This window comes from Dermacentor andersoni, chromosome 9 (genome assembly GCF_023375885.2).
Source record: "Dermacentor andersoni chromosome 9, qqDerAnde1_hic_scaffold, whole genome shotgun sequence".
NCBI classification, from domain to species: Eukaryota; Metazoa; Arthropoda; class Arachnida; order Ixodida; family Ixodidae; genus Dermacentor; species Dermacentor andersoni.
In genome coordinates, this window is record NC_092822.1 from 121,964,715 (window position 1) to 121,978,560 (window position 13,846).

A 13,846-nucleotide genomic window follows, 5' to 3' on the forward strand; every position below is an offset into this window, starting at 1 on the left:
GAGATACAGAGAGAAAAAATAACTTGAGTAGGTAGGGATGTAACTAGAAAAGCGCTTGGTTGGCTAACCAGACATTTGGCTAACCAAGTTAGCTCACCAGAAAAGTTTCTGGCTGCACTGGGGCGAATCGCTAGCAGGATATTATATACCTTCAACGGTCTGCTAAGGAAAGCGGTAAGCTCTTCACACGTCTTAAAGTTGGTGTAATCGAGCTCTCACCTTTAGACCTTTAGCCCTATTGATGGCCCTCAGTGGACGAAGCACGCGACAGACACGAAGGATTTTCACTACAGAGATGGTCCCATCTCTGAAAGAGAAGTGACGACAGCAGTTAGTCTCGGTGGTCGCTAGTCATTGGTGCAAGTCCTAAGCAAAAACAGTAAAGTTCAATAAACATCCATTCTAAGCAGCAATGTTTCCGAGAAGCCGCGATCACTAACGCAGACTTGAGCAGTGGGCTCGTACACGGTTCTCGTGATACCGTAAGCCAACGAATGACGCCCAACAAAGCTGGACGGGTGCGGACGAAGTTTTTCTTTGAAATTAACGAGTAGTGCTTCGAAAGGTGGCGTCACAATATCGTGTTAAGAATGCTCTTCCACAATGTCAAGTTAAACAAATTCGAATGCAAATACAAGAAAAGAAAACTTACTGGGTAAAACAGTTTTATTTATTTATTTATTTATTTATTTATTTATTTATTTATTTATTTATTTATTTATATGTTTGTTTATTTACTTACTTCAAGCGCCCTCCGGGCCAAAACACGTTAACGAGAGGAGTTGTGAACAAATAAGTACATGCGCAATCAATTTGAAAAATAGGAGGATGCACAGCAGCTTTGAAGTTGTTACAATCAGGTGTGAGAGCGACTGAAACAGAAACGTGGTTCCAGTCGACACTTGCTCAAGGGGTGAAAGATTCGCTAAACGGTCGCGTATAGCAAGTAGGCACTCCTGCCTTAAAGCTGTGGTCTGACATTGATGAAATGTTCGCATACGGACAGAAATTGATATTAATTGTGTGAATCGAGCTTCGATACGACTACGCCGACACTTATCAGCTATATTATGGACCATATTTGACATTTCCTAAAGCAAGTGACAGCAGTCCTTCATGCACAATTCACTAAACTCATGCTAACGCATACTTGGACTTATTGTGTTAGCCTAGCGTTGTCATTTATTTTACGTCATCATCATGCCCTTTTACATATGACTTGCATTTCTATTCGAACAAATGTACACAAATACCAAGCGCTAATAGTTATATTGTTTTCATGAACAGTCTGTTAAATCGCATTTCCTGGTTGGCGTATTTCAATATAGCACATTCGATATTTATTGCTTACCTCCTTTGCCCTCCTGCCCCCTCCCCCCCTACCGCCTCAACAAAAAAACAATCACATGTAATCAGGCGCTTCTCGCCAACCAAGAGCTGAGCGGATAATGAAAATCTGAGAATAATATGTTTATATTTTAGCTCGAGGCTTATTTCGAGAATTTAAAAAAATCCCATTTGCATTTGTTTCACTCCTTGGTGCCACTACACGTTGGGACGAATCATGCAAAGAAGAACTCGAACTTTGCTATTAACTATGAACTCTGCTGCGGAACTTCAACAGGAAGAAACCCGGGCTACAAATTCAAAGTGAACAAGTTATTCCTGTTTAGTAGCTTGAGCGGTTCGCATGGGCTATGAGCACATATTGATACGCGAACTACTTAAACCAATATACAAAACATGAAAAAAAATTAACTAACAGAGATCAGTGCCTAATATTATTTTAATCTTGTAAAATAAAGCGCCGTTCACTGTACAGCAATGTCTCTAAATCTCCTTTCTTTTTTTATTTACTTGGAATTATAGATGAAACTGTCCAATACATTGCAATCAGTCTGTTCTTTTGTCATTCTTTGTCACAAACAAGGCATAACGAATGTCACGTTCAATGTAGAAAAAAAGTGAACAGCGCAAACAACTGGACGTGCGGACTGTGACTGACGAATCACTGTCTCAGTCTACAGGTCCCATTGTCTACGCTGTTATTTTTTTTTTTTCAGACACGGACGAACCGGTCCACGTTAGCGCTTTGTTTCCACGTAGGAAACAGCCACGACAGAGCCGTCGGGCAGTGACTGACCCGAAGCCGAACGAGATGAGCGACACGCAGACGACGAGGACGTCAAGGAGGTTGAAGTAACTCCTGCAGAAGGACCCTTTGTGCAGAATCACCCCGTACGCTATCACCTGCACGAAGCGTTGAAAGAAGCTCCGGTCAGTGACATTTCGACAGGAGCTAATTCGGAGTACAAATTCGCCGCAAACATTCTATTTCTGTTAATTCACTCGGTTGTTTGCATGTGCTATTAGCAGGTATAGATATGCGAACGTTAAGCCCTCCCTATGCGCAATCCCTTTGCTCACTTGTCATCCTTTGATCACTAACTACCTCACGATGACATGTGTCCCAGTCTCAATAAAGCCAGCGAGTAAGACAACGACAGACGTGCAATAACACTTTGCTTTTCTACATGAACCTTAGCGTGAAGCAAACAACGAGAGAAGAGCGCGGTACTAGCGCTAACGGGGCTGGTGCAGGAAGCTTTCCTGATTACTTTTCTGCATTGTAAGACGTTTCAAATAGCACACACATGGCAATGCATCGATGCACCAAGATATTGCATTCTAGAGTTCTGTAACGAAACAGAATTCACCAACATCCGTTTTGCCTATGTTTAATAAGATAAGCGTCATGCGCTTAGCGTTCGCACTGCTCCCTAGCTAGAATGCCATATTGACAAAACCGTGGCTCAGGCCCATAAGAAGAGACTTTTTTAGGCTTGTAGCGCAGCTCGGAAAGAGCAAAACAGAAGGTGGAAAGGGTAATGAAAAGGAACGGAGAACAGAGTGCATTCACTCTGTTCTCCGTTCCTTTTCATTACCCCTTCTACCTTCCTTTTTGCTCTTTCCTAGCTGCGCTACAAGCCTAAAAAAGTCATGACATACCAACTGGCCCAAACTGCGACGCCTTTGACCATAAGAACAGACATGTGCCTTCATATGAGAGCATATCATGAGAAGCCAACAAACACTGACACCAAGGACAACAATGGGGAAATTACTTGTGCTTAATAAATGAAATAAAGAAACGATAAATTAGTGGAAATGAAAGTGGATGAAAAAACAACTTGCCGCAGGTGGGTGCCGAACCCACAACCTTCGCATTTCGCGTTTATTACATAACGAGGGTCTGGAATCCGGCAACATTGATGCCTTCAGGTAGCATACGTGGGTTTATTGACCAGTTGCGTTCACGAAAAAAGATCACGTTCTCGTGACGCCTGCGGCAAAAACGAGGTTCCACGTCCGCCGCCAAGGTCTGTGAGTGGTGGCGCTGGCTGAAGCTCCCAGGGTCCTACTAGTACACATAAATACCCAAGAAAGTGGATGGGGAAAGGCCGCCGTGGTAGCTCAATTGGTAGAGCATCGCACGCGAAATGCGAAGGTTGTGGGTTCGGCTCCTACCTGCGGCAAGTTGTTTTTTCATCCACTTTCATTCCCACTAATTTATCGTTTCTTTATTTCATTTATTAAGCACAATTAATTTCCCCTATGTTGTCCTTGGTGTCAGTGTTTGTTGGCTTCTCATGATATGACTAATAAAAATCGGGCCCCTCGGTTAACCCCCTTTCTTCTCGTTTATCATATGCGAGCAGTATCATAATTTAAATTATACGAGCGAGATTTGCTGCGTTCGTTGGTCTGTGATTACTTGTTTCGCGATCAAACTCATGTTCAACATAGTACTAACAAGCACAAAAAGTTTAACAGAATTTTTTTTTTTCTGCTTTGATTAGCTTACACCTAAATTCGCGCCCACTGTTATTGAACACTTGCACTTTGCAATGCGTTAGCACGCTACTCTTCCTCAGTGCATTTATTTAGAAACGGTATGGCCAATTAAAAGGCAACAGAGCCATCTGGCAATGGGTTGATGCGGTTGAAGCAAAACTTTGTGAATGTTTCCACTCTGTTGAGAACAACGGCAAACGTGCGATATGATGAAGAAAAATCACAGCAAGGACTCACAGATATGTAAAAAGTACGAATGCTCAACAGTGAATCTCAAGCCAGAAAATACATTATGGACCGCGACGTTGCCACGTCTGGTTCGTAACCACAAAGAACGCCACACCGATCTCATGGCAATGATGCAAATCCCCGATTTCTTTCCCGAAGCCTATTTTTTTCGCAAGAACAAGTAACAAGGTTTCGTGTTCAGCAAAAAAATTCAGCATATCATAACGCATAATGTAAATGCTTATCCCTGCATGACATTTAATGAGATGCTTGCTTCAACACATGCTCCAAAATGACAAAAAATAATAGTCGTTCTGCATCATGCACCATTGACTATGTGTGCGATATGTCTATTCTCATAGTTTCATGGCTGAAAAGCTTAAGAATTCCGTGCACCAAACTAGACGATCTTGTAGTTTTTGTTTTCTAAAAATACCCCTGCCTAGGCAGCGATGGTAAAGACTTCTTCGAGAAAAATGATTCGTAATTATTTGTGATCAAATGAAGCAGGAGAGCGCAAGACTTTTAGGTTGTGCACTTACAGGTAAATGCGACACCGCACTTCACGTTAGAATTCATTTCCAGAAGAATGAAACGATCATTTATGCTTGATAGTCGCATAAAATTACCACTAAGGACTGCTGTGAAAGGAACGTCCACTAAAGTGAATGCGAGAGAAGATAAGGTCGACATACATAGTATTTGCATTTATATGTACTGACATTAAGGCATTGAAGATAATGCACTGTTGCACAGTTGCATATTTCGGCATGATATGCATCACTTTATTCGTTGTCAGACGTTCGATTTTTTTATGGAGCCTGTACTTCATTTTTCTGACAAGCGCTGAAGTTCAGGAATCTTGGTAATTCATGGTGAAACAAGTTTTTATTCGTTGAGTTTTTCATTTATTTGCTTTTTTAACCGCATGCGCGCCGACGTTCACTTCTTCAGGGTCGCGTTTAGTTGCCACACATTTCTGTTTGCCAGAAAGCCGGTTCGGCTCATTCCGGTACCTCTAATATAGGAGTCACATTCCCTTCCCGTGTCTTCGCACGTCATTGAATTGTATAGTTTCTGCATTTTCTTTCACATGCTAATTCTACCGGCTGTATTTATTGTACACCTTCGTTTTTTCTGTTGCTCACTCATGTATGTGGTGCCTACATCGTGTTTCCATTATGCAATAACCCCCCTACTGTAAAGCCCGAATGAGTGAAATAAAATGAGAAAATAAATAAATAAATAGTGCAGTCTACTGTGCAATGCGGTTACTTGACTATATTTGCGCTCCTTACGTCCGTACCGTTAATTTTACCTGTTCTGCGACTAGTTCTAGCTTTTGTCTGGTTGAGAACAATATTTTGAAATTTTATGTGACTCGCTGCGATGCTCTGGAGACACGAAAATGTCTTTTTCTGACCAAGAGGCTTGATAGTTGCATAATTCACTACTTACGCCAAACCCGAGTGAAGTCGCCAAAAAATACATCGCCTTAAAGATGCAAATACCGCTTTTGTTGGTGATCTGCTCAGTGAAATGTCAAGTTCTTCGATACCTTGAAATCAATAAAAGTGTCATAACAGTGAAGAAATCCTTTGGCTACTGCAGAGCGGGAGTTAACTTCAAGCGGCCAATTGTGCCATTGAAATACCATAAACGTTCAAGGCTGTCACCTTAGAGGTGTCGAAGAAAGAACCTCACTGGCGATTTAGCGGTAAATTTGAGAGAAATGCGATAGCATTACGTTGCACCTTTTTTGGAGTCTTCGATTCATGATTTAAACCGCCTTGGCCACAATGCAAAGTTTTGTTCGGGAGCTCACTCGGTACATGTCTTGCCGTCTTAGAGGAGCGAAGCGAAGTGCAACTGAGTGCGGTCCAGAGGAGACTGTCTATTGCAATATACATATGCTCTTCTAAGCTTTTCTATAGCCTCTGTACCTCTACCACGTCACCCGCTTTCTAAACTTCACACACATACAGTGTTTTCTTTTTTTCTTTTACACTTTAACACTTCTAATGCTAACGCATTAAAATTATACAAATCCAGCACACATCTTGGAATTTATGTGAAGCGAAGCTTTAGTGAAGCTCCTAATCCAATGCTGTAAATTCACCCATTTTCACTATGACGTCACTGCGGCAAAGGAAACTGGCGCGCGCAACCGTGCTACACGGTGTGACACACGGGGCGATCATCTCAGAGAATTAGTTGGCGTTGGCACGATAGAAGTTTACGTGCGATTGTGATCCAATGGTGCAGGGGCTCCGATGTTCGATCCCACCATCGGGCATTCAGTAATTTTTTTTTTCAGTACGACCTATTCGATAGGACAACAGCAGCAGCCGCGGTCAGGAAAGTCCGCCAGGGCTCGCAAAAAAAGCATCGCTGTAAAATTATGTCGAAAGACCGTGCAACTGCAGTTACACGTGTGACATGTTATCACATGCCTGCGGAATAGTAATTTGAAGTTTAGTAGTACCTGAATGTTCTTTCTTCAAAGGCTAAAAAGAGCACGACGTGTTGTCCGCTTACAGGTTTGCCATGCTTGATAAAGCAGCCAGAAATATTTTCAATTAAAACGAACTGCAGCTACAACGAGCTACTGTCTGCAGTTTTTTTTTTTTTTTTTTAGGAAACACAATACGAATACTGACAACTGGTGCACGTTGTGAGATTTTTTGTAAAACATACATTCAAATATGTAGCATGCTCCTATGGTCAGGAGCAAACTCAGAAAGCAACAATAGAAGTAGGAAAACTGTGAGCCTTGTGAACAACAGCAGAAATACACAAGGCGCGATATCATGGCTTATAGTTCCGTATAATCGAGTTTCTGCTGCTTTCTTACGTACGTCACTATTGACACTCGGCAAAAGCGCACTCAGTTTTTCGCTTTCCTCGTCTGTCTCAAAATGGCTATGAAAAAAAAAAACGTATGGGAACCTTAAATACAAGGCGCCCATAGTCTAACAAAATACGATAAAATATTTCACAGGAGGAAAGGTAACCTAGGCATGGTTAAATAAATTGCTGGTTTGCTTGAAAATAAAATAACGCGTTATAACCTTTCCGAAATGTTAAAAATACCATGATTAAAACCTTACCTTGAGCGTGATCTCAATGGTAAATACAGTGGTAAAAAAGTAGTCGAAGTAATTCAGGATCTGAAAGACAGAAATATATACACTTTATCGTTGGTGGAGCACATGGCGACGTAAAATCAGCAGGTGCACTATGTTTCGTGTGGTGCTGAACGTTCGACAAATTTCAACACATTTTATTTCTCATATGTGACGTCACTAATAGAGCACACTGCAAGCCCTCGCCCGCAACTGCACTTCTTACATGTCTTTTACTGAGTTGGAAGATTCGCAAGAATCAGAGTGCAGTGGTCTGAAAGAAGACGAACGTGGACCTTTACGTGATTCAAAACCTCACCCGACGATTCCCACCCGACGCGTACAGATACGCTAAATATACTGAGAGCCATACTTAGGCTACTCTCAGTATATTTTTTTCCTTGTACAATATAGAAATTAGATATTCTGGATAGAGAAAAAAAAAACCGGCAGCCAAAGTGTTTGCTAAACAACTTCCTAATGATATTGCATGATGTGCTTGTATAATTGTGTCAGTGTTTAACTCGCGTATAGTGCCTGGTTTTTCAGGTTGCGCTTTTTCTTAATTTTTTATTCTCTTTAATACACTCATGAACTTCTTAAGTGCCAACTCTGCAATGGTTCATAACTGAGACGTTGATATTCCACAATGAAAAAATGAAAATCAGGCACCGCCACGTGACAGTGCATAGCGTTCATTGTTGCTTATGGTTTTCACATTGAGTTTCGGATTTTTAAGAGACACTAAAGGCAAACATTAAGTCAAACTAAAGTGACAGAATAGTACTGGAGAATCTTTAAGGCGTCAATATTATTGCGAACCAAGCCTTAGTAATTGAGAAATTGATGTAAAAGCATGACACGATCAGAGACTCCCCCGGGAGATTCGAGTACTTGTTCCGATGACGAAGGCACTATTCAGTTAAATTGTGTCACTAGTACTCCTCCACTCGTTATAATAACGTCATTGTATTGCATTATAAAATGAAAGAAAATGCTACCTCTCCAGTTCCATTTTATCTTTAGAAAGAACAACTCATGACGCGGGCGGTCGAAAGGTTTTGCTCTCGCTTGACTCTGCGCCACCCGCGCTTTCGTGTTTTAGTAGTTTCGTTATCGCGTAGTGCTGCCCGTAATTTTGCCGGCTCGCCAAACTCGCACAAACTGCAAGTAGCAGGCAATTTCGCGTCCGTGCACAGAGCGGTATCCCCGAACGGTCCACGCCACTTGAGCAACAACAGCTACAGCGGCGAATCCACCACTGTCTTGGCTCGGTACCGCCATCTGTCGGGTGCCGTTTTACTCACCGACGGGGGCAAATGGTGGTGATGGCATAAGCAACGTCACCACACACGGATTGGGTGGCGGGAGATTTGAATTTGCGATAGAGGTACGTATTGGGACCCTTCAGATGCAGTTTTCTCGCCAACAAAGTCTTTTCCTTGCACGAAACAAGCGCTGCGGAGTTTCGAGAATGGTATTTGAACAGTCCACGTCGACCGAGTAATCGCCTTTGGCGTCCCTCTAACAGGCGTTCGTGCAGTTTGCCCAGTTCCAGAAAATGGCACACGTACGTCCCTCAAGGTACTCAGCGGCGCCGACGCACAGCCTCAGCGCATGTCTTTCTTCCGAAGAGAACCGGTAGCGTAGCACCACAAGAAAGTCTCCGTAGGATAAAACAAAATATTTCACTACAAGTGCATCTTCGGGCGCCGAGGTTATGTGCCTCGTCATTGTACCGACGCCGTTGTCAACACCCAGTGGCCCCAGCTTGTGCGCGTAAGCCCCAATGCTGACCATTATATTGCAGGTTACGAAATGAGTGACAAAAATATTCTTGAGAACGAGAAATTCCCCCAATTCTCCTTCGGCACAGATACGCACACACTCCTACTTCTGAGGTCCTAGGACATATTTTGCTCGAGGAGCATGTTTTTTTTTTTTTTTTTCAGAACAAAACATAGAACAAGCCCGCCAAAACCACATTTACGTCTCTGCATGTGTAACTGCATTTAAGCATCAAATGAATGAAAATTAGGGGGAAAAAAGAAACTAAACCATATGGTTATTTTCATGTGTTTCATGCGCATCGATTCGGTGTGCCTGACACACAGGATTTCAACTTTAGACAAATTAATTTTTACTGTTGTGTTCACAGTGCTGCCTATGTATGATTCAAGCACTATTTAAATCCTTGGTTTTAGTTTCCTTTAGTTATGCAATAACTGGTATAGCTTAGCGTTGGAACAGTCCAAGTGTTAACAACAATTTTTGTTTCTTCAAATCAAAAACACCCGTCAGTCTCAGGAGGGCACCTGAGGATAAAAATAAAAATCGTAATAGAACACCGGCTAAAGTAAAGTGTGTTCAAGTAATAAATACTCTTTATCGCACTATAACGTCAGCGTCAATTAAACGACGCTAAGAATACACTGGGTCATAAGTGGGTGCGATTACAGGTGGCGTCCAAATCCACTTCCCCGTGATGGTTGCCTCTGAGCATCAACAGTGTCTCGCCGCCCATGCTTTTGCCAACTGCATGCGCCGGAATCAATTGCGGAGCCTCGAACCCGTCACAGACGCATCTTTTGGATATCACCTATACGATAGTGCACCATACAAAAAGAGGTACTGACCGTGTTTCGGTGTGTGTTTGAGCGAAGCGGGTCCTCTGCGGCGAGCATACCACTGCTGACGAGAATGCACACAAGAATGAAGTTGCCAAAGTAACTGTGGTTGATTATCTTGTGGCAGAGGATACGAAATCTGTTGGAGAGTCCAAACACACAGCGTCACAAAAAAGAAAGACACGTTAGGCTTTCCTTCATAACTAAGCATAGCAATAAATGGGCATGGAGCACGTTCAGCCCCTGATCGTCATATGAATCCTTTACAGGCAAGACTAATATAGTACATTAAACACCAATAAACCAAGCCGTTCATGCAGGCTTAATCAGAATTGTATTAATTTACCCGCATCATTGCAACGTCGCGTTGTTGTAGATGAAGGTCAGTTTTAGCATGCTTTTATTACTAATCGAAAACGTGAAGATCCTTATAGTTTAGTAACCGACTGTTACGGGAACAAATGGAGCACGCTACCTCGTTACCAGTTTCTGCAGCTATATTTGCATACCATATGTTATGTTTTACATGAAAGTGACGTATATCGCATGTTCTGTATTACTACTCCTGTAGTGGCTTTTTTCGAGGACAAGCAGCATTAACACACATTCAAACAAAAAACACAACAAAAAAACAAGGAAACAAACAAGTACTCCCTATTAATAACATCTCAATATTTGCAGGCCGCATGTGTTGTTGAAAGTGAAGCGCTGGAATCATTTCGTAACCATTTTTCCGTTCCTCTTATTGAGTTTCACTGCAAGTTGTAGCTGAAGACGTTCAATTACTATCCTCGCTAACAGTTGGGTAATTCTGACGCCTGAATGGAAGAAAAGAAGAAAAGATCCGGGGGTGCATAAAGAAATTAGTGATGCATAACTAAACAAAGTTTCAAGTAGCAGAGAAAGGGTGAAACTGACTCAATCAAATGACAAATATGCTGTCATTACTCAAAATAATGGTGCATTTGTGAGCATAGGAATGAACTGTGCCCAAAAGTTCTCTAAGCTTCAGGAAGTTCTCTGCCTCACATCGTACATTTGCAGTGACGCCCACTGTAAAGCTAGCGGGTACGTGTAGTAAGCGAGCCCGTTAAACATGAACTCGCAAGCAGAAGGCGTTGCAGAAGACGACTTGCTGTAGTCGCTGTTCGTTCCTCACTAAGCAACCGCAGAGTGCACCGTGAACTGTCACCAGTTGTTGAGCGACCTCAAAGCTTGACCCACACAGTTTGTTTAACAGTGTCTTCCACAGTTCGGTTTAGTATCAAACAGTACTTACCTGTTGTCGTGCGAGAAGATGAAGAAAGAGCTGGCCTTGGGGATGGGCCGGATCTTGGTCTTGATGTTGAGTTCGGACATGCGGCGCGGGCGCGCCGACCTCACGGACTCTTCGTCAGACTCCACCTCCTCCTCGTCCAGCTCTTCCTCATCCTCCTCGTCTTCTTCGTCTTCCTCGTCTCCAACGTCCTCCTCTTCGTCCCCGTAATCTTCGTCGTCGTCTTCGTCGTCGTCGTCGTCCTCCTCGTCGCTACCGTCATCATCGTCATCGTCGCTTTCCTCTTGGTCAACTGCAGAGGAAAACAAAGGCACGACAAGGAATAAGCGTGAAAAACGAGGGTACCAGGAGAGAATCGCGTTCTGGTTTTTCTGGGCACAGTGGTTTGCGCGCCTGGCCTTTCTTACCACGATGCGGCTGCCGGCCTATTGTGTCAACGCTCCTGTGTTTCAGAATGCAATCACAGTTGCAATAACTAGACATCAAAAGTATGTCCTTCTGTTTTGTATATTGCTTCGGGGGCACCTAAAAAGATGATTCTGAAATTGTGACTGGCTTAAAAAAGAAACAAAATGAAAAACACAAGTACATTCATAGCTGTCTTTTCCACATTAGAGATTATTTATTTATTTATTTACTTATTTATTTATTTCAGAACAGTGCAGGCCATCAGTTATGGCCCATGCAGGGGGCTATACAAGGCATGAAAATGCACTGTGACATAAAAAAGAAAGAAATAACGACAGTTTAAGAGATTGCCCCTAATAAACAAGCAGAAAAATATGTATACACATACACATAAACATATTTATACATATATACACATACACGCACTTCAACAGCACTCATTCACTCAACCAAATGCTCTTCTAGAGCTTTATCGAAATTAGGGGACTGGAAAATAGCCCCCAGGAGACAGTTCCTGTCGGAAACGGTCCTCGGGAAAAACTGTGTTTGAAGGTTTCAGTTCTTGCAAAAATTGGTTCCAGTAAATGACTTCCTGTGTGGTGTGTTCGTCTAGACGACAGCTGTTTAAGTACTGTGGGATTAGCATAGGGCGAAACCTAGGCTCTCTCGCTGCTTCCCGTAATTTCACAAGCGAGAGTTCACTACGTGGAACGAAAGTATTGTGTGCTTACGTGTTGGGGGGGGGGGGGGGGGGGGGAGTGTTAGCACTGAAAACTGAAAAACTCTACAGAAGCCACGATAAACGCTGTTAGAAAAGGAGTGGGCAAAAATAACCGTATCTGCAGCTATCGCACTTTGTGTCTGAACAATAAAACAAGATTCAGTTGCTTGCGACCCATTCGTGAGACTGCGCCTCGACGGACAGCGGCGCCAGGATGTCGACTATTTGAATGTGCTGAGTGGAAGTACTTCTCGCGACCCACCGGTTCATGAGCACGCCGATAGCTAAGCGTTTTAGAGGAGGCTGGTCATGCATCGAACGAGACGCGATGGCGGCATGAAAGCAAACATGCCCCGCGGTTGTCGTCTGAATCAATCGTGTGATTGTTTTAACGATGGCATGCGCGTTCTTGAGGAGCTGAAACCAGACTGCGTTTGCATCGTTGAAATAGAAACTGCGTATGAGGACACGAATATTTTTTTACCGAAAACTGCAAATATCATTGGCGAATTGTCATCCTAGCCCCTTTGGTGCAGGAAATATCCTGAGGATGTTTGTTAAAATTGTTTCCGAACGTTCAGCCGACTCTACACTAACTTATTGGGGCTCTATGTTTGATTCTAAGTGGGGTCGCGAGGCTAAAAGGTCAACTTTTGAACTTACGTGCCAATTTCGGCAGGAGGTTTTCTTTCCTTGTAGTTAGAAAATTTAGGAAATTTCATTACCTTGCCATAAATAGAAAAAAAGCAATTGTGCATGTGTTATGGAGCAAATGAGTGTGTCAGATTAGTAAAACGATTTTAAAAATCGTAAAGTTAGATAAAATGTTTATGAATAAATATCTTCCAGACGCCCTATATACTTAGTGGATAAGGCCAGCTACTTGCAATTTTGTACCATCTTCTGTAAAAAAAACGCATCAATTGAAAACTAAGGTTATTTATTTGTTGGTACCGTGATCCAGAAATCTGTACGTTTTACTCGATAGAAGTACGTCATTTATACGTTCGCAAAGAAATTATTCGGTGCTAACCTTCGACGCAGAAAACACTGCGAGCTCAAATGTTCTGGATTCATTTATCGGAACCTATAAGCCAAAGGTGGAAGTTCCTCCAACGAAATGTTTTGCCTTTTAAAACTGCCTACAATACATGAAGATCAAAATAAATCACTCACATTCGTCTTGACCACTCTCCGCTACCTCTCTCATCGATCAAGACTAATTCTGTCGCCAACTTCCGTTTATCTATATGGCTTGCCATGACGACACAATCAACATTTTACCTCAGGTTCAATATAAAACTCTTCTTATAAAAGGGAATGTTGCACTCCACCTGGAATAAGTCGCGGTAATTCCATCGGTCGCGTATTATATCTTGTTCAGGTTCAAAATATTGTTGTGCCCTCTTCTCACCTGGGTTTTTCGCGCTCCCGTCGTCAGCACTTGTGTCTTCTACAGTAATTTGTACTTGTGTCTGAAAAAGAAAAGCAAGGTCCAGTTGAGCCGACTAAGACGTGGTTGAGTTGCAACTCTGCGAATACGTAGGACAGTTCAATTACCTTGTCTTGTTTTTCCTTAGATCTGAAATAAAGACAAAACGCGTAT

General features: G+C 42.6%; 1 protein-coding gene across 3 annotated transcripts in view; it reads right to left on the bottom strand.

Moving 5' to 3' along the window:
- Nucleotides 1–13,846, bottom strand: part of LOC126529666 (muscle calcium channel subunit alpha-1-like) — a 607,411-nt gene that overhangs the window by 108,981 nt on the left and 484,584 nt on the right. For all 3 annotated transcript variants that reach the window (XM_055069938.1, XM_050177179.2, XM_055069937.1), the window contains exons 19-25: nt 13,801–13,822; nt 13,655–13,715; nt 11,115–11,403; nt 9,845–9,974; nt 7,194–7,253; nt 2,144–2,250; nt 220–307 (exon numbers count right to left, since the gene is read on the bottom strand). In XM_055069938.1, coding sequence (XP_054925913.1) covers nt 220–307; nt 2,144–2,250; nt 7,194–7,253; nt 9,845–9,974; nt 11,115–11,403; nt 13,655–13,715; nt 13,801–13,822 — 757 coding nt within the window. The remainder of the gene's footprint in view (nt 1–219; nt 308–2,143; nt 2,251–7,193; nt 7,254–9,844; nt 9,975–11,114; nt 11,404–13,654; nt 13,716–13,800; nt 13,823–13,846) is intronic.